The following is a 26,951-nucleotide window of genomic DNA, read 5'->3' as shown; positions in this document are numbered from 1 at the left end:
CGGACCGGGGCATGAACCCGTGTCCCCTGCATTGGCAGGCGGACCCCCAACTACTGCACCACCAGGGAAGCCCTCATCTTTTTCCTTTTATCTATAGAGAAGGAACAGCATATAACATTATAAAGGATAATTCACTTGTCCTAAAACAGTAAAGCCCAATTGTCAAATTGAGTGAATCAGTATTTTCTCATGAAGATAGGACACCACCAAAAAAACAGCTGATTTTGTGCTAATACTGGGTGGTCCAAAAAAGTTGAAGTATTGAATCAATTCTCCAATTTTGGAGGAGCCGTGGAAAAACAAATAGAGGAGGCAAGTGAGTCATTATTAACTCTGGAAAAGACATGTTCTGTTAAATTTTCTTCTCGTCCAGCTTTTAGTGTATGTTCATGAAGTGGTTCAGCTAGGTAGGTAAGTGGGTAGCTAGCTAAATACGATAGGAAGTAGATACATAAGACTCAGATTTGGTCCATATTTTGAGCCTGAAAATCAATAGAAATAGTTTAACAATAATTGATAATATTAATACAAATTCATTCCATAAACTTTTTTTTTTTGGCTGTGCTGGGTCTTTGTTGCGGCGCACGGGCTCTTCATTGTGGTGTGCAGGCTTCTCTAGTTGTGGTGTGCGGGCTTAGTTGCCTCGTGGCATGTGGGATCTTTGTTCCCTGACCAGGGATTGAACCTGCATCCTCTGCATTGGAAGGTGGATTCTTTACACTGGACCACCAGGGAAGTCCCCATAAACATTTATTGCTCTTGATTAGCAAGCTCTATGGCGATGATGATGATGGTGATGATGATGATACATTTTAAATGCTTTTGAGGTTTATTGTGGTTCTTTGAGAAGACCATTGTAGGCTCTCATCTGTGCCTGTTTGTGTTTTACCTTCACTGATCAGTGTTCCATTCCTCACTCTTGTGAAATGTTAATGATCTTCACAAGCACTCCCTTACCTAATAAGGTAGACACAGAGTAGGCCAACACAATACATATTCATACTAACTTGCCCTATTTCATTACAGCAAATTCTTCGTCATTCTAGAGAAAACTCAACAAAAGTTATATTTCTCATTACGGATGGATATTCCAACGGGGGAGATCCAAGACCCATTGCAGCATCACTGCGAGATTTTGGAGTGGAAATCTTCACTTTTGGCATATGGCAAGGAAATATTCGAGAACTGAATGACATGGCTTCCACCCCAAAGGAGGAGCACTGCTACCTGCTCCACAGTTTTGAAGAATTTGAGGCTTTAGCCCGCCGAGCGTTGCATGAAGGTAATGGAAACCTACTGGCATAACGCAGTGCCTTTAAACAGGGCTTCCTTCTTGCTTATTTCTTGAAACCCACTGTGGGGATAATACCAAGCCCTATGAGGTTTTCGCTGAGCGTGATGCTCATGTGTTCCTCGTGTATTATGAGCTGCGTTGAACTTCATAAGTAGAGATGACATTCTGGCCTTGCAACAGGAGTATTTGTTTTGTTTTTTAATAGCTCTGATATATTTTCACTAAAATATCCATATGCTCCCACCTGGAACCATTAGAATCAGTGGAATGAACTGAGGTGTGTTTTGAGGCCACACATGGAGTCGGAAGCCTTGACTTACATCTCATCTTCAGTTATCTGGAAGGATGAAGTAAACATTCAGAGACGTGCTTAGTGAATCTAACCAGAATGTTTCCAGAAATACACATGAAGATTATAGGGACAATAAATACTTAACACATACTTCTTGACCTGACAGTTTGAATATAAATATGCTTATGGATAAACTGAAGAGCAGTGACAGCGACAGGGAATAGCATCAGTAAATCCATTCATTAGAGTTCTTTGTACACCATTTATAAGGATGTTTAGTTGGGTGACTTAAGTCAAATGAACTTCCAGGTGTAGTATGGGCATGTATCTTGCAGTGATCCAGGAGAGAAAGTGCAGACTGGGAGGAGGAGATGGGGATCTAGCCTCAGACCAAAGCCATGGAGCAAATTAGGCTTGATCTTTGCAGGTATCCACATGAAAGATTCAGTTTGATGGGCAAATCATGGCAACATGAGGTTTCCTCACAATTAGTGATGTTCAAACTAAGTGGGTCAGCCTTACTGTAGTTCCAACAGAAGAGTTTAGAGCAGCATCTCAGGCTACCTATGGATAGAGCAAAAATTCCCAGTTAGTCACCTACTAACTGGGTGGCTTTGTGCAAATTATTTAACTTTTGCACTCCCTAGATTTCTTGTTAATAGAATAGTGTACAAGAATAGTCCCTACTTCATAGGCTTATTCCAAGGATTAAATGGATTAATACATATAAAGTGATTAGAAAAGTCACTGAGGGCTTATTATACTAAGCTCTCAATAACTGTCCATTGGCTATTACCTTAGCCAATTTATCTAACATCTATGAGCTTCAGTTTCCTCTACTTTTAAAATAGAGATACTATAACATGTACCAAATAGCTTTGTCAGGAGGATTAAATAAAACATTTAAATTTCACCAGCACAGTGTTTGGCATATGACAGAAGTTCAGTAACTGGGGCTTTTTTTGTTTCTCCTCTTCTCTGGGAAAAGTGATATGCTGAGTAGGAAGACAGTGTCTGTTGCACTAGATGGGATTATGAAATTGTGGGTGTTATTAGCTGTGTCATAGAGGACTCATTTCCAGTCCTACCAACCTTCTGTTTTGTAGGACGGGGGCCTTCTGCCCAATGCAAGTTGAGTCAGAAACTGGATGGGACAGAGTCTTCAAGGAAAGAATTTTGGTTATTCTATCACAGCAGAGTTTTCGAAGGCATCACTTTTATTACAAAATACTAAAATCTAAAATGTGTAATACTCTAATCAAGTTTCCAGGTTCCATAAGAAAAAATCCTGTTTTTACTGAAAAGAAACAATAGGGGCAAAGGAAGTGAACCTCATTTCTCCTGCCTCCATGTTCTCTGAAGCAACTTTCTTTTTCTATATATAGTTTTTTATTTTTATACAATTTTTAAAGGTTGCTTCCAATTTACAGTTATTACAAAATATTGCCTATGTTCCCTGTGTTGTACATACAATACACCCTTGAGCCCATCTTATACCCAAGAGTTTGTACCTTCCACTCCCCCACCCCCACACTGCCCCTCCCCTCACTGGTAACCACTAGTTTGTTCTCTCTATCTGTGGCCTGCTGAAACTACTTTCAAGTTGGATGGATCCACTTTTGGTCTCAAGGCTGTCCATGTTTGTGGCCATTCTCGATAGATGTAGGTTCCAGAATAATAGCTTTCCACATATGCAGCTTGTTCACTTATCTCTCTCCCCGGCCTAAATGCCAGTGCACCAGTCTTATAGCTACCTTTTTCTTGCTCCCTCAACTGCCAAATAAACCTGTGTCTCAGAGCTAAGTCCAAGATGCCCATGTTGCAGACCTTGTACCCACACCATAGTCTATTAGATGGGGCTTTAATAGGGTACTTGGTTGTACAAGTCTTTTTCTCTCAGGGCCAGGGTCTTCCCTTTACGTTGTCCCTGTCTATTGTTCAGGGTCTTAATGCATAGAGACAGATGTTCCATAACTGAGGCCATCACCAATCTCCTTTCTGGGTATTCAATGGCAGTTCATGTGTCTTTCTGAAACTCACTCATTTGAGTTTCTACTGTGGTCCTATCACTGTATCTAGGCCTAGCACTGTGGACCTAGTGCTGGAATTTAGGCTAAGACTTTTGAACTTTCTCAGCAGGGTAAATGGAACTTACTGTGTGCCTGATTCTAGGCCATCCATTCCTGATAAGTCATAGTCAACCTTACCCTGCCCCGTTAAGTCACTTTCAGAACAGGACAGCTCTGCCTGTGTTGTTGAATTCCCAGCATGGCTCACTTCAGAGCATGGCTCACATAATCTGTATGGTCTCCTTTTACACAACAAGTGAAAATTTATTTAAAATTGAGAGAGAAAGCAGATCCTGGTTCTATTATTCAACTTGTGTGGTGCCATTGTTTCAGTTTTTAATCAAATAATTATAGAAGTAATGGTATTTATTCTTAAATCAGTAACTCACCATCAGCACCCTTTGACAGCAGTCAGGATTGCAGCTTTATTTATTTATCTGAACAAGGATTCTAGAAATCTGGTTACTGCTGCCTGACCTCATGCTGGTGTGGAAGCCAGGGGACTGACCTGGAGAACCGACTACATTACTTCCTGCTGCATCTGGAGATTCCTCGCTGAAACTACTTAATTTCTGCCTGACCCTGCCTGGCCTTGAGAACTTATGATGAGGTCCCAGACTGAAATAGCTTAACCAGCTGCATCAAATTCCCAGTCTGTGGTCCTGCAAATCACACACCTTCATATTTGGATGGGAGTGGGGAGCAGTTGGGAATTTGATGGAAATGAAAAGATATTTTCTCTGTCTTGAGCTTCAGTTGTGGTAATGAGAGAATGTAACATTCAACTGCTCGTTCATTTTTTTTTATGACCCCCTGTCATATGTGCTTGGTAGATCTGCCTTCTGGGAGTTTTATTCAAGAGGATATGTCCCATTGCTCATATCTGTGTGAAGCCGGCAAAGACTGCTGTGACCAGATGGCAAGCTGCAAATGTGGGACACACACGGGTCAATTTGAGTGCATCTGTGAGAAGGGGTATTACGGGAAAGGTCTACAGTACGAATGCACAGGTGAGTGCCCAGGCTGTGTGTAACTGTATCAGTTGTCTTTTCCTGTGTAGGAATCAGTCCACATACTCAATGGGTAAACACTAAGTATTTGGTACTGCTCATGAGTCTGTGGATCGGTTGGGCAGCACTTTTGGTCTCAGCTGTGTTGGCTCAAGCATTTGTCGTTGGCTGTAAGTAGGGTTGGCTGCCCCGCTGATCTTACCTGAGTTCTCTCACCTGTTTGGGGATCAGCTAGCTGGAGGCTGGTCTAAAATGGCTTGTCTAGGACTACTAGGCTGTCCTTTATATGGCCTCTCAGACCCCATGAAGTCAACCCAGGCTTGTTTACATGATAGGGGCAGAGCTCCAAGAGGAAGAATGGCCTCTTGAAGCCTAGGTTCAGATCCGGGAAGGGGGACGATTTGGGGCCTTTTATTTTGTAATCAGTCAATAGCCAAATCGCCAAAATATGCCTCAGCCTCTGTAAGAGATTGCAGCCAGTGGGATTCTGGTCCTCAGGCCACATATAACTTGTAGGATTGTCACCAAAAAATGTAACTGATGGTCTTTTAGCTCTTCATAAGTCTCCACGAGGGACATTAGAAAGCTCTAAAAGTGACATCACTTCAAAATGGAATTCACTTCTTCGACATTTCTAATTTTATCTCCTCTAGGTTTTCTTACCACAGGATCTTCATGTTTTTAATACTACATTAGAAAGACAAGAAGAACAACTTAGGATTCTTGGGTTCTAAATTATATTTTAGCTGTGATAAAAAAATAAATTATGTTTTAGGAAATATCAAATATATAGAAGTACTATATGGTTTTTCTGTGATAGCATTTTGTTTGCTCTGTTTTACTTAAAAGGTAACATGATTTTTAGAACTTACAACTCTTCCATGGTTTGCTGTTTGGGAAAAATGTATTCCCATGGAAATTAATACCCACCAGGAGAATTTTGGGGCAGTAGGTTTACTTTATACTGTCTGGTGTGGTCTTTCACTGCTCGTTTCACATGAACATTATTTCATTCTGCTATTTGGAAGGTAGGTGGGTCTGCTCTATAACACAGAAACGTGGTTCTCCCAGGGGTGAACCTTCCAGGTCTCTGACCTGACCTGCTTTCTCTCTTTTCTTCTCCTAGCGGGACATTTCTCCTCATGTTCTTCTTTTACTCACTTTTACTTTGTTTTTTAAATTGAGGTATAGTTGATTTACGGTGTTGCGTTAGTTTCTGCTGTACAGCAGAGTGATTCAGTTATACATATATATACATTCTTTTTTTTAATGTTCTTTTCCACTGTGGTTTATCCCAGGATACTGAATATAGTTTCCTGTGCTCCACGGTGGGACCTTGTTGGTCCGTGCTGTATATAATCGTTGGCGTCTGCTAGTCCCAGCCTCTGACACTTGCTTTCATTCTTGTTGTCCCTCATCTCCCTTCCCTCGATTTCTCCTCCCCCCACCACTGGCCCTGATCCCAGCTGGCGGACATCCTTCCCAGGTCCGAGCATCCATGCTCGCCCAGCAGAATCATTCCTTTCTTGGCCCTGCTCCCACTCCATCAAGCAGGATTTCTCATTTGAGCAGAAAAAAGGGAGGGTGGGATCTGCCCAACTGCCTCTGAGTTGGCAAAATGCCTCCCCTTGAATCTTCCCACACTTTCATGAACAGCCCAGCTTGGCACTCTCCCCGACAACCCCCTCCTTCCCTCTCCCGTCCAAGCCCACCGAACACAGGCAGAAGCTCTCGTTTTCTTTGCTGCATGCTGTAGTCAGCATGTCTGCTTTCCGTGTGGTCCTAGACTGAGCTCGCTGCCAACAAGCCACTGCCCGTGTGGCTGCCCAGCAGCCTCAGCCATGCTGTACCCGGCCTCCACCGCTCCCGGGCACTGTAATCTTGCATCCCAGGGGATAAGCTGCAGGAAGAGAGGGGGGCAGTTCACAAACCCACTGCCCCCAGTTACCCAATTCGCTGTGGCTGCTACCAGTCGTGCATTCCAGGCAGAGAGGCACAGCCGTCTGTCTGTAAAATGTACACAGTTGGGTGGGCCTGTCAGTGGAGCTGCAGTAGAGGGGACAACAGCACTTTGGCTGCTGGTTCCAGCCAAGAACACCAAGCACAAAAGGATTCGTTTTTCCATCCCTTCTCTTAAATTAATGAGCCTTCCTTACGTGCAGGATTGCAGTTAGATCCAGTTCATTTATATAAATGTTTTTTGGTTTGGTTTTTTTTCTTTGGCTGTGCCACGCAGCTTGTGGGATCTTAGTTCCCCAAGCAGGGATCCAACCCGCACTCCCTGCAGTGGAAGCACAGAGTCTTAACCACTGGACCACCAGAAAGTCCCTGATATAAATGTTGATATCATCATCTTCAATATTTGTTTCTCAGTGGTTAGAGAAAGTGGTATTGGAGCTCTGAGCTGTGATTTTCACACTTTCGGGAGGCAGTGTTCATCATTGGCTTCTCCTTCATGGTACCAGCTAAGAGAAAATAAATAAATTATAGCCTTCTGATGACATGAAAGAATCATTACTAGACTCTTATCTTTTGGAAAGGCAGAAAGAAATATTTGCTCTAAATCATCCAATACTGAAAACCTAGCAGCTCTGAGCCCCTTTTAAAATCCATTTAGCTGACAAACGTTCCTGAGCACTTTCTCTGTGCCAGTGGTTCAGTAGTTCAATGTGCAGGTAAGTGTTCAGTGGTGAACAGACAGACATGGTGCCTACCTTCTTAGAACTTACAATCTAACTACACAAATCAATTTGTAATCACAAACTGTGAAGTGCAGTATGAAGAAGGGACTCCATAGAAGGTTAGACTAATATTGTACTCTCTAAACCAAGATCTGCAGGATGACTAGAAGATAGTTCTTTTATTGCTTCAGGAGAGGATGTTACCTTTCATTAAGAAGAGTTGGCATTCTGGGTATTTATCCTCATTGTAGATACAATGCCTTTCCGAAGCAAATCATTTCTCTTTAGAGCCAGAAGAAACCTTAGGGATTATCTGCTCTAAACCCTTCATTCTACAAGAGGAAATTGAGGTCTCAGGGAAAGACGAGTATTTTGCTCAAGATGGCATATCCCACCATCAATCAGCAGGACCGGGAAGGGACCCAGGACACTTTTCTCTAAGTCCTGTTTTCAAGATATCAAACTGCTTATTTTGCACTTTTGAAAAAAGCTTCTTGGGTTCATTGCTTTTTGGAGACCATAAACACTGAACTGAAAGTGGTTAAAAATGCAGAAGGATCTAGCTCAAATTCAGCCTCTGACATAAACTATGTGGCTTTGGATGATTAATTCTTTCTGATTCTCAGTTTCTTCTGTAAAATGGGCTTAATAATGGTATAGTTTTATGTGTATATATATATGTGTAGTTTTATGTATATATATATTTTTGGTATAGTTTTATGTATATATATACACATACATATATGTACATAGAAGTAAACCTATAGATATGTGTGTGTGTATACAGTCATGTATATATGTGTAGATAGATGGTTGGGTAATTGAGAGAATATACTTAGAATGCTTAGGACAGTATCTGGCACATCAATTCTTGATCAATGGTAGCTTTTATTATTAATCATTGTGAGATAATATAGATGTTATGAGAAAGCTAATGAACGAACATTAAAATAATTATCTCAAGAATGAGATACTTGAAGACAAGGGATCCCATCTATTTTGTAAATTCCACTCTTCTGGGCTAGACTAGTGGCCCTAACCTGAGGAATTGTGCTATGGGGAGGATAAGGAAGATTCCTGCATGCAGGTGAATACCATCAAGAAGCTTTGCTGCTACTAAAGGTGGATACCATATTGACATGATGAGTACCCAGTGAAAATCAAGAATCCTGTGTGAGAAAAGGCAGTGGGATAATGTGCCATTGGATTTTGAAGTAGAGGTTGTTTGCTTGATTAGGGAAGACTTAAATGCTGAGGCAAATTGCATTTGTTAATTTCATAGAAAAGTAGAATACTAGAGCTAGCTGTAAGGGTTTTTCTCACAATTCACTTGGGAGATGACGAAACTGCATCCCATATAGGAAGTTTTTTTTTTTTTTTTGGTTGTAAATCAATGCTTTATGAAAGGCTGTTGATATTTTGTTTTTGTTTTTGTTTTTTAAAAAAACCCTACATAACTCGCTTTCATTTGCTGCAGGTATTTTGTATAATTCAGAAATTCAGGTATGGGACTTCAATACTACATGAGCAGGTTTCAAGGGTTGAGAAAACATCCTTCTGGGATTAGTTATTGAACTCAAGGGAAGAGGACTAAAAAACTGTGGAATCTAATGAAAGGGAGTCGCTTCCAATTTCTAGCTCTAGGATTACTTTCCTCATTCTTCACGTTTAACATAGACATTTGGAAGTGGTGATGATGCTGATGACAGCAGTAAATGACTGATGATGGTGATAATAATAATGATAGCTAATATTTGAGTAGCACTTACTACATCCCAGACACCATTTCGATCATCAATATATATTAACTCATGTAATGGTCACAGTAACTCTCTGGAGTATTGTGAGACAAGGAAACAAAGTCTGAGAGGTAAAGTAACTGGTCCAGGGTCACACAGCTAATAGAGCTGATTTATGAACCCAAGTTGTCTGGCTCTGGAGTCTACCATCTAGCCATAGAGATAGACATTCAACAAATAAACACAATTGAAAATATAATTTCAAATTCTGTTACGTATCAGCTTGATCCTTATGAGATCATCAACATTTGATCACTTCCAACCCACAAGGTAGCAGCTTCATGCAGCTCAACATGATATTAGGCAGGAAAAGAAGAGAATGAGTTATATAAAGACAAACCCAATATGCCACACCCCTGCTTACTGTTTTTTAATTATGACTCATTTGTTCAATAAACTTCAAGCTCTTTAGCAGAGCATTAAGGTTGTATGATTTGACCTCTCTTTACCCTTTGACCTAAAAGCTGGAGCTAGTTATAGTTTCCCCCAAATACCACTCTATTTCATTCCTCAGATATTTCTTCATGCTTCTGCAGGTTCCCTTTCCCACCACATCCAACTATTCGCTTTTTTTTAAACATTTTTATTGGAGTATAATTGCTTTACAATGATGTGTTAATTTCTGCTGTGTAACAAAGTGAATCAGCTATACATATACGTATATCCCCATATCTCCTCCCTCTTGCGTCTCCGTCCCACCCTCCCTATCCCACCCCTCTAGGTGGACACAAAGCACAGAGCTGATCTCCCTGTGCTATGCGGCTGCTTCCCACTAGCTATCGATTTTACATTTGGTCCAACCATTTGCTTTGTTCCTGCTTCATCAGACTAGTGATTTAATGGGCAGTGATTTTCTAGTTCATTCTGTATCCTCACTGCCTGCCTTCAGAGCCCATCAAGGAAAAGGATGTGGGCTTGCCTGGTGGCACAGTGGTTGAGAATCTGCCTGCCAATGCAGGGGACACGGGTTCGAGCCCTGGTCCGGGAAGATCCCACATGACGCGGAGTAACTAAGCCCGTGCGCCACAACTACTGAGCCTGCACTCTGGAGCCTGCAAGCCACAACTAGTGAAGCCCGCACACCTAGAGCCTGTGCTCCGCAACAAGAGAAGCCACCACAGTGAGAAGCCCACGCACCACAATGAAGAGTAGACCCCCTCGCCGCAACTTGAGAAAGCAGCAACGAAGACCCAACGCAGCCATAAACAAATAAATAAATTTATTTTAAAAAAAAAGGAAAAGAAAATGGATGTAGGTAAGAGGCCAGGTTTAATACCAGAATCTTAAATGGACAAGAACTCATTATTGAAATCTTAGGCAATTGCCTGGTTTCCACCTGTGCCTTGGGCACCACAGGGTCCTTAGCACAAAGGCATGTGGTAAGACATTTTTAAGAATTCAGTTTGTTTGAATGCAAAATATTTACATTTGGTTAAATTTTTTCAGCAATAAGTCAAATACAGAGTATGGTTAATTCACTAGATGAGTCATTTTTACATGGCTAGATCATCATAATCAGTTGTGAATAGCTAGTGAACTCCTGTTGTAAATCCAAGCAGTTGCAGCTGTTCTGAATTTCGCCGAAGGGATTTGAGAGACACAGAGACAATAGACATCTTGAGACACTGCTTTGCAGGCATCGACTCCATTTCAGTGAGTTTGGAATGATTAGCAGATTTAAAATTATAGCTGGATGAGCGTCAAGGCTGAGGACCAGATAATGAGCCAAAGCCCCGGTTATATTATTTTTCATAAAAGGAGGATACACAATAGAAATGGTAACAATGGAATATTTATGTGGAAATATCTTATTACACATGTAAATATATACACACAATTCCCCACCCCCACCTGGCACACACCTGCATACACACACACACACACACACACACACATTTTCCTGCCTAAGATTTCTTTGGAAAGAGAAAGGACAGAGAGCTCTAGAAATTCTTGAATAGAAACCAGAACATTTGGAAATCTTGTTCTCTGAGCAGAGCGTAGCTGGGTTTTTTCCCCAAAAGACATCCCCAGTGGTGCCTAATAATGGATTTGTAAGGTGTAAGGAATTTGTACAATGTATCCCTATTCGCTTTTTTATGAGGGAATATTGCTGGCATGTTGACAGTGGTTCCCATCAGCTTGAGGAGGATGGGTCACTGCTGCCTGCACTGGGCTAGTTTGTTCAGTTTGCCACGGAATGTGGTAGGTATTCAGTCCTGATGGTGCATTTTCCAGTCTATCGTAATTTTTATAACAGGAAAATGCATATCATTAGACCGTAGGTGTGAAACATCACCAAACTCCAAAGTCAGAATATTGTATTTCAGTTCAGTTATTGTATTCTTCAGCTCTGTACCTTCTGTTTGATACTTGACTATATTTTCTGTTTCTTTGTTGAAGTTCTCACTGTATTCAGTCTTCTCCCAAGTTTGGTGAGCGTCTTTATGACTATGACTTTGAACTCTTTATCAGGTGAATTACTTATCTCTCTTTAATTAAGGTTTTTTCCTGAGGTTTTGTCTTGTTCTTTTTTATTTGGAACAGCCATTTCTTCATTTTCCTTGACTCTCTGTGTTGCTTTCTGTGCATTAGATAAAACAGACACCTCTCTGTCTTGAACGAGCGGCCCCGTGTAGGCGATGACCCTTATCATTCACCCCTCCCCTAGCTCTTGGTTGTCTCTTGAACCTTTGTGATTGTCCACGCAGCCTACTTTACTTTTAATTAATTAATTTATTTTTTATTTTTATTTTTTAAAAATCTTTATTGGAGTATAATTGCTTTACAATGGTGTGTTAGTTTCTGCTTTATAACAAAGTGAATCAGTTAATTTATTTTAGTTGAGGCTGTGCCAGGACCTGTCAGTGTCCCAAAGGGGAGGATCTCAGTCAGCACCTAGATTCAGGCTGTTTGGAATTCACACCTTCCAGTAGCAGCTTCTAAAGTATGCAGATATTTAAAGTATGCGATATATACAGTCCTCTGGGACCCCAAGTGTAAAAGACCTGTTGGCCGCCAGAGCCGGGTGATCTGGAGGTGTCCCCTGGGTGGCAGTCGCAAAAACTGGGGCTCCAGATGAGTGTATAAACTCCTTTCCAGGAGGTATCAGGAAGGTGTGGCGTGGCAGAGGGAGCATGCATAGATGGCACCCAACTGCCTGGGTTCCCTGAGAGCACCTCTGTAGGCCTCTATTTGCTTGGCAAAGCTGAAGCCACCCCTCAGGCTCCAGAAGAAGAAAATAGGCCTCTTTCACAGAAGCAGGGGGGAGGTGGTTGGTTTCAGTCTATTGTCTATGCAGTGCCCTGGTGGGGAGTAGCCTGCCTGGAACTGTCTCTCCGATCGTTCCAGGGGACCCAAGAACACTGGCCGCCCCCCAGCACCGGCCTCCAGAGACAGGAAATCCAGGGACATGTCCTGGGAGGCAGTCGCAAAAACCAGGGCACCAGACATGTGTGAAAGCCCCCCTCTGGGAGATATTGGCGTTTTGGAGCATGGCCAGGGAGAGCATGAAGATAGCACCTCCTCTTGGAGAGCTCTGGAAAGGATCGTAGTTAGCACTTACACGTGTGTTTAATTAGAAACCTGCCCCCTCGGGCTGCAGCTGTGATGATTTGCTAATAGGCCACTTTCACAGAAAGTCTGAGCTCCTGTGTCTGTTGCCTCTTCCTGTCTCTTGGGGGCGGAAGCTGTTTAAGAACTCTTTCTCCATTGGTTACCGTCCTGTGGGACCCACAAGCATAAGCCCTGCCGGCCTCCAGAGCCAGGTAATCAAGGGGTATCCCCTACTCAGCAGCCGCAAAAGCCAGGGCACCAGCCATGTGTGAAAGCTCCCCTTCGGGAGATACTGTGGCTCTAGAGCACAGCAGAGGGAGAGAGTATAGATGGCATCTGCTGGAAAAAGAAGAAGAAGAAAAAAAGATGCTACCCACTGGCTAGAGTGAAGAAGAGGAAGGGGGTGAAGATGGTGTCTGCCAGTCAGCAGGCCCCTAGGTGTGTGCTAAACTCAGGTGCTTTAACATGAGCAAATGAGCTTCAATCACATCAAGTCGAGATGCCCCTGGACCCACTGCCTCTGCACTGAGCCCTGGGGCAGGTGAGTCATGAAAGAGCCCATTAAGAGGCGTTTCTCAGTTCCTTATGGTCTGTGGGTCTCATGGACTCGAGCCCTGTTGATTTTCAAAGCTAGATGTTTTGGGGTCTCTTCTCTCAGATGCAGGTCTTACAAGTTGGGTGCTCACGTGGGGTTCAAACTCCTCCCGCCTCAGGGAGCAGCTTCAGGCTTTGAGTTTTCTCTGGATTGTGGGTGGCCACTCTGTGATGGGGTTTGTGGCTAGGTTGTGTCCCAGCCCCTCCTGCCTGTTTCGATGTGGGCCTTCTGTCATTTGCCCAATGTGTAGGGGTCGCTCAGACAGCTTTTAGTTTTTTTCAGAGGAAGTTGTCCCATATGTAGCTGCAGATTCAGTGTGTCGGGGGAGGTGGTGAGCCCAGGATCCTCCTCCATCACCATCTTCAACAGAAGCTCTCAAAGTCAGAATGTTGTTTCCTTTAGAGATACTCATAAATATACCCAATATTTAAAAATTGTCAAAAGAAGGATTATGACCAATTTCTGCTTCTCATTGTAAAATCTTCCTCTCTCCCTTCCTCTTTTCCCCAGCCCGATTATAAGTAACTCTTTCCAATAACAATGAAAAGGAGACAAAGGGAAAACAATTAACATCTGCGAAATCAGTAATCTTCAAATGTGTTTGCTCACGTAACCCCTAAAGAAAGACTGAAAACCCACGTGCCCCTCATTGATTTTTAAGAAGCCCCCTAAACTTTTCAACGGGGTTTGTAAAGATGGCGTTTCTATAGTACTGTATTGATGTTTTAAAATAAAACTGTTGCAGCACTATTAAATGTAGCCACTGAAATCTAAGTATTACAGCAAATCTGATTCCTTCTAGTAGTATCCATTGATGAACAAGCACCTTTTTAAAAAAAGTTTTATTGAAGTATAGTTGATACAATGTTATGTTAGTTTCAGGTGTACAGCAAAGTGATTCGGTTTATATATATATATATATATTTTTTTTCTTTTTCAGATTCTGTTTCCCGTATAGGTTATAACAAAATATTGCGTGTAGTTCCCTGTGCTATACAGTAGGTCCTTGTTGGTTATCTAGTTTATATACAGTCGTGTGTATATGTTAATCCCAAACTCCTAATTTATCCCTCCTCCCCCACCTTGCCCCTTTGGTAAACATAAGTTTGTTTTCTATGTCTGCAAGCACCTTTTTTTAATGCCGAAACTTTGCATGTTTTCTTAGATCTCTTTACTCCACTTCTACCACATAATTCTATTCTTTTTTTTTTATAGTTCTTTTTAAAAAAATATTTTATTTATTTATTTGGTTGCACTGGGTCTTAGTTGCAGCAGGCAGGCTCCTTAGTTGCGGCTCACGGGCTCCTTAGTTGTGACTCGCTGGCTCCTTAGTTGTGGCATGCAAACTTTTAGTTGCGGCGTGCATGTGGGATCTAGTTCCCTGACCAGGGATCAAACCCAGGCCCCCTGCATTGGGAGAGTGGAGTCTTAACCACTGTGCCACCAGGAGGAAGTCCCCACATAATTCCCTGCTAATGCAACATATTTTTATGTCCTAAAGCCTTTTATTGATTGCAGAATTCTACTCCTCTGCTACAAAAATTGTTGATATCAATAGAAATTTTTACATTTTCTGTGACCAAAATTGCTAACAGATTGAGTTATTATTGCAGTTGTTACTTGTATATAATTTGTCAAACATTATTACAAATTTTGATATAAAAAATAAGATACTATTGGAGATTCATCTCTTAATCGGACGGGTTGTTCATTAATTCATGGACCCATGGATTTCTATTGTTCACTATTAGAATAAGAGCATACAGCATTCATTTCAGTGCTGTTTTTCATTTTTATAGGTTTTAGTGCTGGAAACCTTCTTCATACAAATATGTAGATGGCATTTGAAAGAGTTGGGTTAAATTGATGTCACTCAGTTCTTGGAGTTCCTCCTGAGTTTCCTGCCAAAAATAACATGAGTTATCTATTGTCAAAAAAGGATTGTAAATGATCTCTCAGCTGACAATTCCCTTAGGTCCGCTTTCAATTTTATTGAAACTAAGGAATTGGAAAACTTTTCACCAGCAAAAGGAGTTTTTAACCCATCATTCCAATCATTCACTTTCTCAAATTTCTGGAAGCCTCCCCAAAGACTAGAACTTTACCAGGACTTATTAAAAGACTACCTGTTACTATTTCATTTGGAAGCATTTTGTTTAAAGTTGATCTTGGGAAAAACAAAATAGTATGAATTTTAATAAACTTTTTAAAAAAATAAATTTATTTTTTTAATTTATATATTTTTGGCTGCGTTGGGCCTTGGTTGCTGCACGCGGGCTTTCTCTAGTTGTGGTTTGTGGGGGCTACTCTGCTTTGCAGTGCGCGGGCTTCTCATTACGGTGGCTTCTCTTGTTGCGGAGAACAGGCTCTAGGCGTACAATCTTCAGTAGTTGTGGCACGCAGGCTGTAGAGTGCAGGCTCAGTAGTTGTGGCGCACAGGCTTAGTTGCTCTGCGGTATGTGGGATCTTCCCAGACCAGGGCTCAAACCTGTGTCCCCTGCATTGGCAGGCAGATTCTTAACCACTGCACCACCAGGGAAGTCCCTGAATTTTAATAAACTTTTAACAATTCAGTAGTCTTTGATAAAATTATTTTACCCTAAAATGTGCATTAATATCTTCTTATCAAAATCTTGGAGCCATAGATTTAGCTTATTTAATTTCTGGACAAATATCAACCATATCACCTATTTGTGAAAATGTTTCTCACAGTCAAACCTATCCTCCAAATCAGATTTATTTTCTGAGAGAAAAAGGCCTAAATAAGCCAATGCACATTCCAGTGGCAATCATATTACTTTAGAGTTCTACAGTTGATAAACGAGGCAGAGAGCCTGCCCTGAAGTTGTCATCTGGGTGAAATAAGCTGCTGCCACCTTCAGTATTTCTTACGGACATTTTCTTCCTTGCTTTGCCCTCATGCGACTCTTTTAGAAGTGGCATGTGCTTTGACGGTAGTCAGAGGGTTGAAAAGGAAAGGCGGTAAATGAACGATGCCTTCCCTCCCCCGTCCCCACCCTACAATGTATCTGAATTCAAAAGATCCCGAAATGAGCCCAAATACTCCATTTCCAATGTCAAGAAATATTGAAAGATACTTAACTGAAATATGTGAAAGACTAGAAGAGTTTCTCAGAGGACCTGCTTATTGTGCCTTAATCTGAAGGGTCTCCAGATACCAAGATTTTGACTTGTGCTGGAGATTTATTGCCTCGGGGCAATGCATCAAGATTTAGAAGGAGTGAAAAGTACACATTTCTTTTGAAAAATGAACAAAGGGCACTTGTGTAAAGGTGCCGTAGATGCTTTCTCTGGCACATCAGTTTAGCTAAGAGGACAAAGGAATGTTGAGGTCCTGGAAATTGGCTCTCTAAAATGATTCATGCCACATCCACATGCCTCTTGCAAAGTCTTTGCCCGCTTATGTGCCTCTTTGCCAGAAGAGGAAACAGTGCGAAAGAATTTTAAGTTTTCCTAGTGGCATTCATCTCTAAAGAAGTTAGTGAGCAGACCCAGCTCTCTCGGAGCCCAGAATCCACGCTGTCTCTGCGCCATTTTATTGCCTACAGTGATTCCATAGCACTCATTGCACCGTCCTTATCCATCAAGGAAATGATCCAGAAATATTTTGCTGCTCTTTCCAGGCTACATTTAAAATAAACAGTTGCTTCTCAGCTGTAGCTTAGCATCTCAAGTGTTCGGTTCCATGGGCTCTGCATCGAGTTGGTGCTTACTAAAAATGAGATGCTTAGCCAAGTTTGGATAGTAGCCAAGGTTAGCAATTTGAAAATGATAGCCCAAGCTAGAAAAAAATCAGGCTCAGTAAAATGATGGGCGCTGTGAGTGTGCTAAATGCTGGTAATGCGAGATACATGATTCAATCCTTATACAACCTTATAAATCCATAAATAAATCTATAAATAAATAGTTATGGATTAACTATTAGTTAGTGGCATGAATGCTAGTGATGAATCCTAGTTCTCTCACTTCCTCACTGTTTTTCTGGGCAAGTTCTTTGACCTCTGTGGGCCTTAGTTTCTTAGTCTATGAAATGGGGTTAATACCAGTAGGATTGTTATAAAAAGGCAGTGAGATAATATGTGTGAAAAGCTTGCTATGGTGCTTGGCATATAGTAAGTCCTTGATTAATTTAAATTGTTACACTCTACCAGTGGTGGTTCTCAACAAGGAGAGATTTTGCCCCCTTGGGGACATTTGGCAATGTCTGAAGATGTTATCGGTTGTCACAGTGGAAGGAGCTATTGTCATCTAGTGGCTAGAGGCCAAGGTTGCTGCTAAATAGCCTACAATACACCAAACAGCTGTGACAAGTTCCAAATGTCACCCTCTACTGAGGTTGAGACACCTGCTCTATATTGACAAACTGAATTAATGCTTTAACATAAGATTCAGAAAACATTACTGTGTCTCTTTTTAAAGTTTGAGAATAAATATCAAAGCCATGAGATTCTACTAGGCTTAAATGATCTCTTGGGTATGAACATTGCAGCATCTTATGCTCCGGCCACCCCAGGGCGCTGGTGGCTGCTCAGACACCGCAAGCTCTTCCACGGCTCCACACTTGTGCATTTTTGTCCTCCTTTGCTTAGAATATTCCACATTTTGTCTGTCTGTTCAGTTCTTACCTATCCATCAGGATTCATAACAAACTCACTTCTCTTATGAAACTTTCCCTTTCATTCCTTCTTGCCCTGGCACAGATAGATCTAGATCTTTTGGTTCTCATAAATATCTTTTTTTCCTGTTAACATTTACGACACAGCATCATCATTTTTGTTAGGTTTTTTCCTCCTCTGGTATCCTATGAATCCCTTTAGGGCAGGATTATGTCTATGTCTCTCTCTCTCTCCCTTTCTCTTTTTTCATCGCCTCTGCTACATGGCCATGAACTTGGAGTAAGCATTAATAAACTTTGAGTGAATGAACGAGTAAATAAATAAAGCAAATTCCATGTTTAGATGTTAGAATACAGCATATGGAAACTCTGCTTGGTTCCCAACTTCCTGAGAATTTTCCATTCCTTTTTTAGAGAAATGAAGGTGAACAAGTCTATTGACCCTTAGAAGCACTGGCTTAGAATCAAAGTCAGCCATCTGGAAGGCCGAGTTCAACAGTAGGAAGTGGCTAATCACACATTTATCTCTTTCATGTTATCTAGTTACTGAGATTATTTTCCAAATTTTGTTCTAAAACCATGGTATTTTGTGTGTGTGTGTGTGTGTATGTGTTTGTATGTATGTATAAAGCTATTTACATGTATTGATGATTGATGGTTTGGGGTAGTGTTTTAATTCATATCCCAGTCAAGACAGCATTCCAGGATATTTGTGGGGTTTTACCATTTAAACAATCATTTAACAAATATAAAACAAACCATTATCACTATATGTAGCATAGTGTGAGTGGTTGGGAAATTTTCCGTAAAACCTTGAAATGTATAGATTTTGTCAAAATATGGAAGCAGTTGTATTAAAATAAGTCATGAACTATAGAATAAGTTATGAGAAAAAATAATCAAATACACATTATATGTGAAATGTGAAATATGTAAAGACATAACCATAAAGATTAATAGGGCAAGGTTACTCTTTTTCACCATCAATATTTAATATGTTAAACAGAAAAAAAAGAGCCGTTTTACTATTTTCATATGATGTTATTGTTAACCTAGAAAATCCAAAGAAATCCATGGAAAATGAGTAGAATTAATAGACTTGTAAGGTTGCAAGATAAAGACTTCAAATCAATGAAACATTAAGTTTTAAAAATGTGATGAAATCCCATTTACAATAATAAGGAAAACATGTGTTTCCTAAGATTAATTTGAAAGAGAAATGTGTGACCCTCATTAGGAGCCATAAAATTTCAAAGAAACTGATACATGAATAAGAGGGTCAATTTGTGAATTTCTGCAGGAGGAATACCCTCTCTGGTCTTGCTAATACTCATGCATACTCTTCATCATATTCTGTTCCATGTATAAAGCAATGGTTAGGTATGAAGAAATATCCCTGACCTCCAACCAACTGCACCTCTGTGGTGACGCAGATACCCCAGGCTCCAAGATACAGTTTCTCTATATTGCATGTTTCTGGATACACCTTGAAATTTTGCTTCTCTGCCTTTTGCTTTTTTAATTTTTATTACATGTTTTCTTTTGAGATAATATTGTCATGTGCAGTTTTAAGAACTAATACAGAGAGATCCCCTATATCATTTTCCTAGTTTTTCTCAATGGTATCATTTTGCAACACTACAGTATAATATCACCATCAGGATATTGACATTGATACAGACAAGATACAGAACAGCTCTCCCACCACCAGAATCTATAACATGCTTTTTTAGAACAACAAACACTTCCCTCCTACCCTTGGCTGCCCCTACTTTAACCTCTTGAAACCTCTAATCTGTCCTCCATTTCTACAGTTTTGTCATTTCACAAGTGTTAGATAAACATTCCTCCAGCAGAGGAAGAGGGATGAGGAGCACTGCCAGGTGAACATAGAAATCCAGCTTCCTCATTTTGCTCTGTTGATTGACACTGATAAGTATGTGTGTGGTGAGGGGATCCTCATTACTGCTGGATATGGATGGAAGTCCATGCCCTTTGTTAAGCCTTCACTGATACCACCCTGGATGGAAGGGGTAGGGATGCCTGATGATTGTTCCCCATGTGGCCTCCACTGACACTGCAAGGAAGGAACCTCTTTACTGCTTGGTGGTGGTGCAAGTCCTCACTCTCCACTGAACCTACTCTGAGACACCACTCCAGTGGGGCGGGGAGGGACCCCTTGGTACTTCTGGGTGAGTATGGAAGAGAGACACCATCCTCACCTCTGTGTTCTTCATTGGCATGAAAGACCCATCTCTCTGCTTGGCCTTCTCCCATACCAACTCTGGCAGAGGTGTGGGAGTGCTTTTCTAGAGCTTTGCAGGAGTGGAAGTCTAGGCTCTCCACTTGGCCTCTGCCTGGTATGGCTGGGCTTGGATCACAGGTCTTTTTCTGTGGAGTTTGGCTAGAATAGAGGAGTCAATTGTTTACTGTCCACAAGTGCTCCATCTTGCTAGGCTGCCCTTTTCTTCATCCTTCGGCTGAGAGAACTGTATTTTGTTGTTTTGGGGGTTTTTGTCCATCCCCATTGGTGTTTTGGGGGATGCCAGCTTCTTCAGCTCTATGTTTAGGATACGTGAGGAAAAAGAAAGCCCAAGGAACTGACTACCATGTTGTTCTTTGAATCTCAAGGTCCCTAGTTGGTCTGCCTTCTTATCAGTGTCATTTCTTATTTATTTTATATATAACGTCTGGGGGTTTTAGTTGTACTTTAGCAGAAGGACTAAGGAAAAATACATCTACTCCATCTTCCCAGGAAAATGTTCCTCTGCTTTTTGTGTGCATCATTTCTTCTCTGTTGACAGGTTTTTCCATGATGGTTGTATCAATCCAACAGTGATATTGTTCTTTATGTGTTGTGTCTTTAGGGTCACTCTTTGTAGAAGTGGTGATGTCAGTTTTTCTCATATCTTATGCCTGATGTTGACTTTTATTTCTGGAAAATCAAAAGTAACCAAAAAGACAATGGGGAAAAATGGTTAACGGCCAATTAATAAAGGATAACTATTTTAGCAAGAATTATGGAGGAAAAAACATTAAAGCAATTAAGCAAAAAAAAAAAAAAAAGCATTAGGGCTTCCCTGGTGGCGCAGTGGTTGAGAGTCCGCCTGCCGATGCCCGGGACGCGGGTTCGTGCCCCGGTCCGGGAACATCCCACATGCCACAGAGCGGCTGGGCCCGTGAGCCATGGCTGCTGAGCCTGCGCGTCCGGAGCCTGTGCTCTGCAACGGGAGAGGCCACGACAGTGAGAGGCCCGCATACCGGGGGAAAAAAAACAAAAAAAAAAAAAGAAAGAAAACAAAAAAATGCATTGATTAACTATAGCTCAAAGTTCCTAAATCATCCTTATGTATAGAGGTAGATGGGGGTGAGTGAATCTTTCCATGTGTTTGGGTATGAAATGTTATTCACATTCAAAATCATTCTCCAAAAGGCATCCAAAGTGATCTTTTCACACACCCTAACTTAACATGTTGTCATTGTTCTCATTGTCTTAAGAATAAACTCCTAGCTTTTGAAAGTGACCTATCCAGCCCCAGTGGTTCTGGCACTCACCTTTCTAAGCCTCACCTGTCTGTCCTCCAGCCAGTGTGGACTCTTATATTTTCTGAATTGCCCTCTCTTGCCTCTGGGTCTGCACATGTTGTTCCCTCTGTCCGGAATGCTATCACCCTGTTTCTACACCCCTCTCCTCACGTCTATGCTTGGTCTTGGTCTCACCTCTGAAATCACTTTGACCAAACAGAGCTTTCCTGACCACCCCACCCCTGCCTCAAGTCTGGATAAGATCTCTCTCATGTGTTGTCATGTAACATGGTACTTTGCCCCTTTTTAATCCTCTGTTGAAGACCACAGGCAAAGTTCTGTCTTATCCTCCTGTCTATCACAAGTATCCCATTACTTGTCATATCCTTTTCATCCCTACAGAGGGTGATGACATTTTAGTTTTACAACTACTTGGCTATAAACTTGATCACCCATGCATTGTGATGGAAAAAACAGTTCTCCAATTGGTTACATCAAGTAGAGAAGGTCAGACAGTGTCAGAGCCCGTAGTAATTAGTAGAATTCTCATCCGAGGATTCTCCCTTGATGCTTTGCACCACACCCTCCTTTAAGGGATGAGCTGGGAGAAAGATCGTGAGGTGGTGAAATTTAACGTGTTGAAAGCATTGTAGTTGCCAAAGTAAAATACTTGCAATTTTATTTATACACAGATTATTCAGAAAATAATCCAAACATTTGAATATGGGAATATGGAAGGGAAAAATTGACTAGATGAGTGGAGTATTTCAAGGTGCAGTAGAGGAGACCACACAGATCATCAGCATGAATGAATGCCAGGCAGGACAGGTCACTCTGAATTGGGTTTTATGGAAACTACAGAAGGAAATCATTTAAATCTGTCCACTGACTCCTTTAAATATTTATCGAATTATCTTTTAGGTACTTCAGAAGATATGATTCTTGCACAGTACTTGCCTTAAAGTAGCTTAATATGAAGTAGAGCCATAATTACTGCAAACAAGTCAGAATGTGTGCCATGAACCAAGAATTAACGGTTAATCCAGTTCTAAGCAACTGAGATTGAATAAAAATAAAAATGATGTGACATATGTGATATGCAAAATGCTATGGCTGTTCAAAAAAATATTTACTATTAGTTATGGAGATGATGGGATTTGAACTGGGTTTGAAAGATAGAATGAGGACAGTTAGAAATAGGGGTACTGTTGTGGACAATGAAAAGTACAGGCTTGGGCTTCCCTGGTGGTGCAGTGGTTGAGAGTCTGCCTGCCGATGCAGGGGACATGGGTTCGTGCCCCGGTCCGGGAAGATCCCACATGCCGTGGAGCGGCTGGGCCCGTGAGCCATGGCCGCTGAGCCTGCGCGTCCGGAGCCTGTGATCCACAACGGGAGAGGCCACAACAGTGAGAGGCCCGCGTACGGCAAAAAAAAAAAAAAAAAAAAAAAAAAAGTACAGGCTTGTGATGGGGACTGAAGCTAGCTTGTATGGGTGAGTAAGTAGCCTAAATCTATGGGAAAAAGTGGGATTCATGGAAAGAATGGTAAGGAGCAGTGCACTAGATTGTACTGGAACTTGAATTCCAGGCTATGGAGATGGCCTTTGGTCAATTGGCAACTGTAAGCCATTGAAGATTTTTGAGCAGGAAAGTGACATGATGAAAGGCATGTTACAGGAATATTAATTCAGCATCTGTGGCAGAAATCACGGAATGTGAAGTAACCTAGAACAAGAAATGTATGTTTAGAGGTTACAGATCAATCAAGTCATAAAATAATAAGGCCCTAAATTAGCACAGCAACCAGTGGGCATAGAAACTGATGTTATCCATATTTCCAAGCCCTCAAAGACCTTAAAGTCTTATTGAACTGAGGTAGAAGAGATGAGGAAAGAAAAATATCAAAGGCAACTATGGCCTGCGACCTTACTCAAAACTTACCACTCTTTATATGACGCAAAGGGAAACAAATTGGACAACAAACACCAAACTATACTCGGAATCTTTCTCCTTTCTGACTGCTAAAGTCAAGTGTTACCAGATCCAGCGTGTGCCATTTCTCTTGTTCCTTAGGCCAGGCTAATTCATCAGATATGCATCAGTACAGTTGTAAAAGTTGTTAAAATTTTGAAATACAAATGTATTGGTTGGTAAATAGCTGCTGCCCCCAAGTCCCTAAATGTCCCCTTACTGATCTCACCCTCTCTCCAGCCTCACTGGTCTATCCCACAGTCCAGCACCTACAGAGGTAACATCTGGCAGATTAGTGAGCATGCAGAGCTCTGCTTGATGCTACAGCTCATGTCTCCTCTTATTGATCAGTGATCATGCCACTATGGTAACATTTTATTTATTTATTTATTTTTAGTACTCTTTATTTATCTTTGGCTGTGTCGGGTCTTAGTTGCAGCATGCGGGATCTTCATTGAGGCATGCAGGATCTTTTGTTGCAGCGTGCAGGCTCTTGGTTGCAGCACGCGGGCTTCTCTCTAGTCGTGGCGTGTGGGTTTTCTCTCTCTAGTCGTGGCGCACAGGCTCCAGGGCACGTGGGCTCTGTAGTTTGAGGACATGCAGGCTCTCTAGTTGAGGCACGCGAGCTCAGTAGTTGCGGCACACAGGCTTAGTTGCCCCGCGGCATGTGGGATCTTAGTTCCCTGACCAGGGATCAAACCCGCGACCCCTGCATTATAAGGCTGATTCTTTACCACTGGACCACCAGGGAAGTCCCTCTGGTAACATTTTAAATATTACCCCTACCAGGGATAGAGTTTTCTCCCAGAAGGTTCTCAAGTTCCATAAGAAAATAGACTTCTGTTGGGCCTACACATCTGAATCTCAGAGATACATTCACCCTAGATTCAAGTTGAAAACCTGTTGCATTGGAATTCATGGGACTTCACATTTAAATAATGATTAATTGGTAATTTTAAAAACTCATGAGAGTACAGTAAGATATGTACTTTTATTCCTGATAATGGGAATATACAATAACTTGACAGTAGACTGATGAAGAGTTAATATTATTTTGCCTAAGGAAAAAAAATGTTAATGGGTGAAAGATAAAAGGGAAAAAGATGATTATAGGAACGTTGTTTTTAATTGTAAAACATTGGAATCAACCTAAATATTAAATAGTAAAAGAATAGTTAAACCAGAGTAGTCAAGCTTATGGTAAATTTTATTTTCTTCTTTATACAATTCTGAGTTATTAGCTATTTTAGAAGGAATAAATAAGTTGAAGATAATTCTAAAATCTCCAGAGGCCTTTCCTAAAAGTGCTTGCCCGTGAAGTTTTAATTGTAAAACTCAGGATGATCTCACATTTCTCACCCAGACAGTAAACACCTTAAGACAATTAAGAGTTTTCAGGGAATTCCCTGGTGGTCCAGGGGCCTGGGTTTGATCCCTGGCCGGGGAACTAAGATCCCACAAGCCGCGTGGCACAGCCAAAAAAAAAACAACAGAGAGAACACAGAGTTTTCAACTAAAAAGACTTTGCCTAAATGTTCTATACTCAGCCAGGTTATATTTGTGTGTAATGTGTTTATGTGTGATATATGTATTTATGTCTATATGTGTATGTATGTGTGTACACATATATTCTTAACATATGATGCTTACTCCACTGATGCATCTTCTTGTGGACACAGTCTTTTGAGAGTTTTGTCTTTTCTTTTTTGATAGACTCGTCCTAATCCATCAGTAATTTCCTTTCTAGTTGGAGCAGATGTTTACATTTGCAACATGGTGTCCTGCAGCTTGGGTGCCATTTGATGCTCTGGCACCACACAGTTGCCTACATTCACAATTTTGCCCAAATAGTCTGTATTCCAGCCAGATGAGCTAACCAATCACAGGGAGGTTGGCAGGATGCTAATTCATTTTACACAGATTCAGATGTGCAGAATCTAGGTCAGTTTTAAAAGTCTCCTCTTCTAATTCCTTGATGAAAATAGAAAGGATCTTGGCTGTCTACTAAAAAGAAAGTCCCTCATATATATACCTAGGCCCTTGTCTTGTACTTGTGACAAGGATTGACTTAGCCTCGGGGAAAGCTGGTTCTTTTCTAGTGCAGTGGACCCCTGTGCTCAAAATCCTAACACAACTATTTGTAGGAACAGGTTCCTTATTCAGAATGAATCCATAAAGTTGAGAAGAAGCATGATATTGTAATAATAAAGAGCCTTTTGGAGGGCCCAGATAACTTGCTTGATGTCCTACCTAGATACAGCAGAAATGAGGGCTTTTGATTTGCACAACTCCTGGGTCCCATTATCATCTACATGAATGGGCGCACTTAGAGTTGTGTACTTCACAGCCTGAATGCAGCTGATGCAACTTCTCTAAAACTATATTCTTTAAAGAGTTTCATTAACCTTTAAAGGTGAATTGTGCAAAGAACAGAATCTAAATACTAAGAATCTCTTAGTATTTATAGAGATTTTTAAAACATTAATCTTAGATTATGTATAAGAAGGAATTTTGTAAAGTATAAGTTACTATATAATAAATATTATTAACTAAAATAGTCATCTAAAGGATTGATATTTAGAGAACAGAGAGTTCTTTATATTCTACAAATTCCAAACTGGTTGATATTTTTATTTACTTGAGTCAAAAAATTGTGTTGGCAGTTGAAGAAAAATCTAATGTTAGCACATGATAATTTCAAGAATCACAGTTCCAGTAATAGTAGCTGATAACTGCTAAGATGTTTCTGAAAAGAGAAAGTGCTTATTTTACCAACAACAAGAAGAGCAATTCAGAAACATTATTTGGTACATTTCCAGGAAGGGAATCATTTCATATGATAAAGAAAAAATTGTACCCTAGCCCTTTACCATCACTTGTGGAACTTTTTCAAACCACAGTTAATTTCATCTTTTCAACTTTTGTTTGGTTTTAGATGAGGAATTTTCCCCCTTGGGAATCAAAGAGGTTGATTACACCTCTCCCACTAGAGTTGTGCAATGCCTTTAAATAGTTCTCCTAAAGTCTGTTTTCCATTACCATTATGAATTTCACAATACATTTCCAAATGTATTTTTGGATATTTTTATCCAAAACACTGTTCTCCAGTGTTGTAAATTCTTGATTACTCAAAAGGTTTTGGAGAGTAGTGGTGTAAGATTAGCTCCTTTTTATGTAATATTATTTTTTTAATAAATTATAAAATCTGTAGATAAAACCTGACTGTTCATATGAAAAGTTTATTTAACTTTTTAGTAGTATTCTATTTATAGAATCATCAAATGTTAGCATTGGAAAGGTCATAGCCATCATTAAATGTAACCTCTGGGGGCTTCCCTGGTGGCGCAGTGGTTGAGAGTCCGCCTGCCGATGCAGGGGACACGGGTTCGTGCCCCGGTCCGGGAAGATCCCACATGCCGCGGAGCGGCTGGGCCCGTGAGCCATGGCCGCTGAGCCTGCGCGTCTGGAGCCTGTGCTCCGCAACGGGAGAGGCCACAGCAGTGAGAGACCTGCGTACCGCAAAAAAAA

The 26,951-nt window shown here is 41.0% G+C and overlaps 1 protein-coding gene across 1 annotated transcript in view; it reads left to right on the top strand.

Annotated features, from left to right (window-relative positions):
- SVEP1 (sushi, von Willebrand factor type A, EGF and pentraxin domain containing 1) overlaps positions 1-26,951 on the top strand; it is a gene marked incomplete at both ends in the record, with an annotated part of 184,442 nt that overhangs the window by 29,944 nt on the left and 127,547 nt on the right. The window contains 2 exons of the mRNA XM_079707036.1: positions 1,027-1,282; positions 4,489-4,665. Coding sequence (XP_079563162.1) covers positions 1,027-1,282; positions 4,489-4,665 — 433 coding nt within the window. The remainder of the gene's footprint in view (positions 1-1,026; positions 1,283-4,488; positions 4,666-26,951) is intronic.

This window comes from Hyperoodon ampullatus, assembly GCF_949752795.1.
Source record: "Hyperoodon ampullatus genome assembly, chromosome: 6".
Classification (NCBI taxonomy): domain Eukaryota; kingdom Metazoa; phylum Chordata; class Mammalia; order Artiodactyla; family Ziphiidae; genus Hyperoodon; species Hyperoodon ampullatus.
Note: the sequence above shows the minus strand (reverse complement) of the source record. Positions and strands in the feature narration are given on the sequence as shown.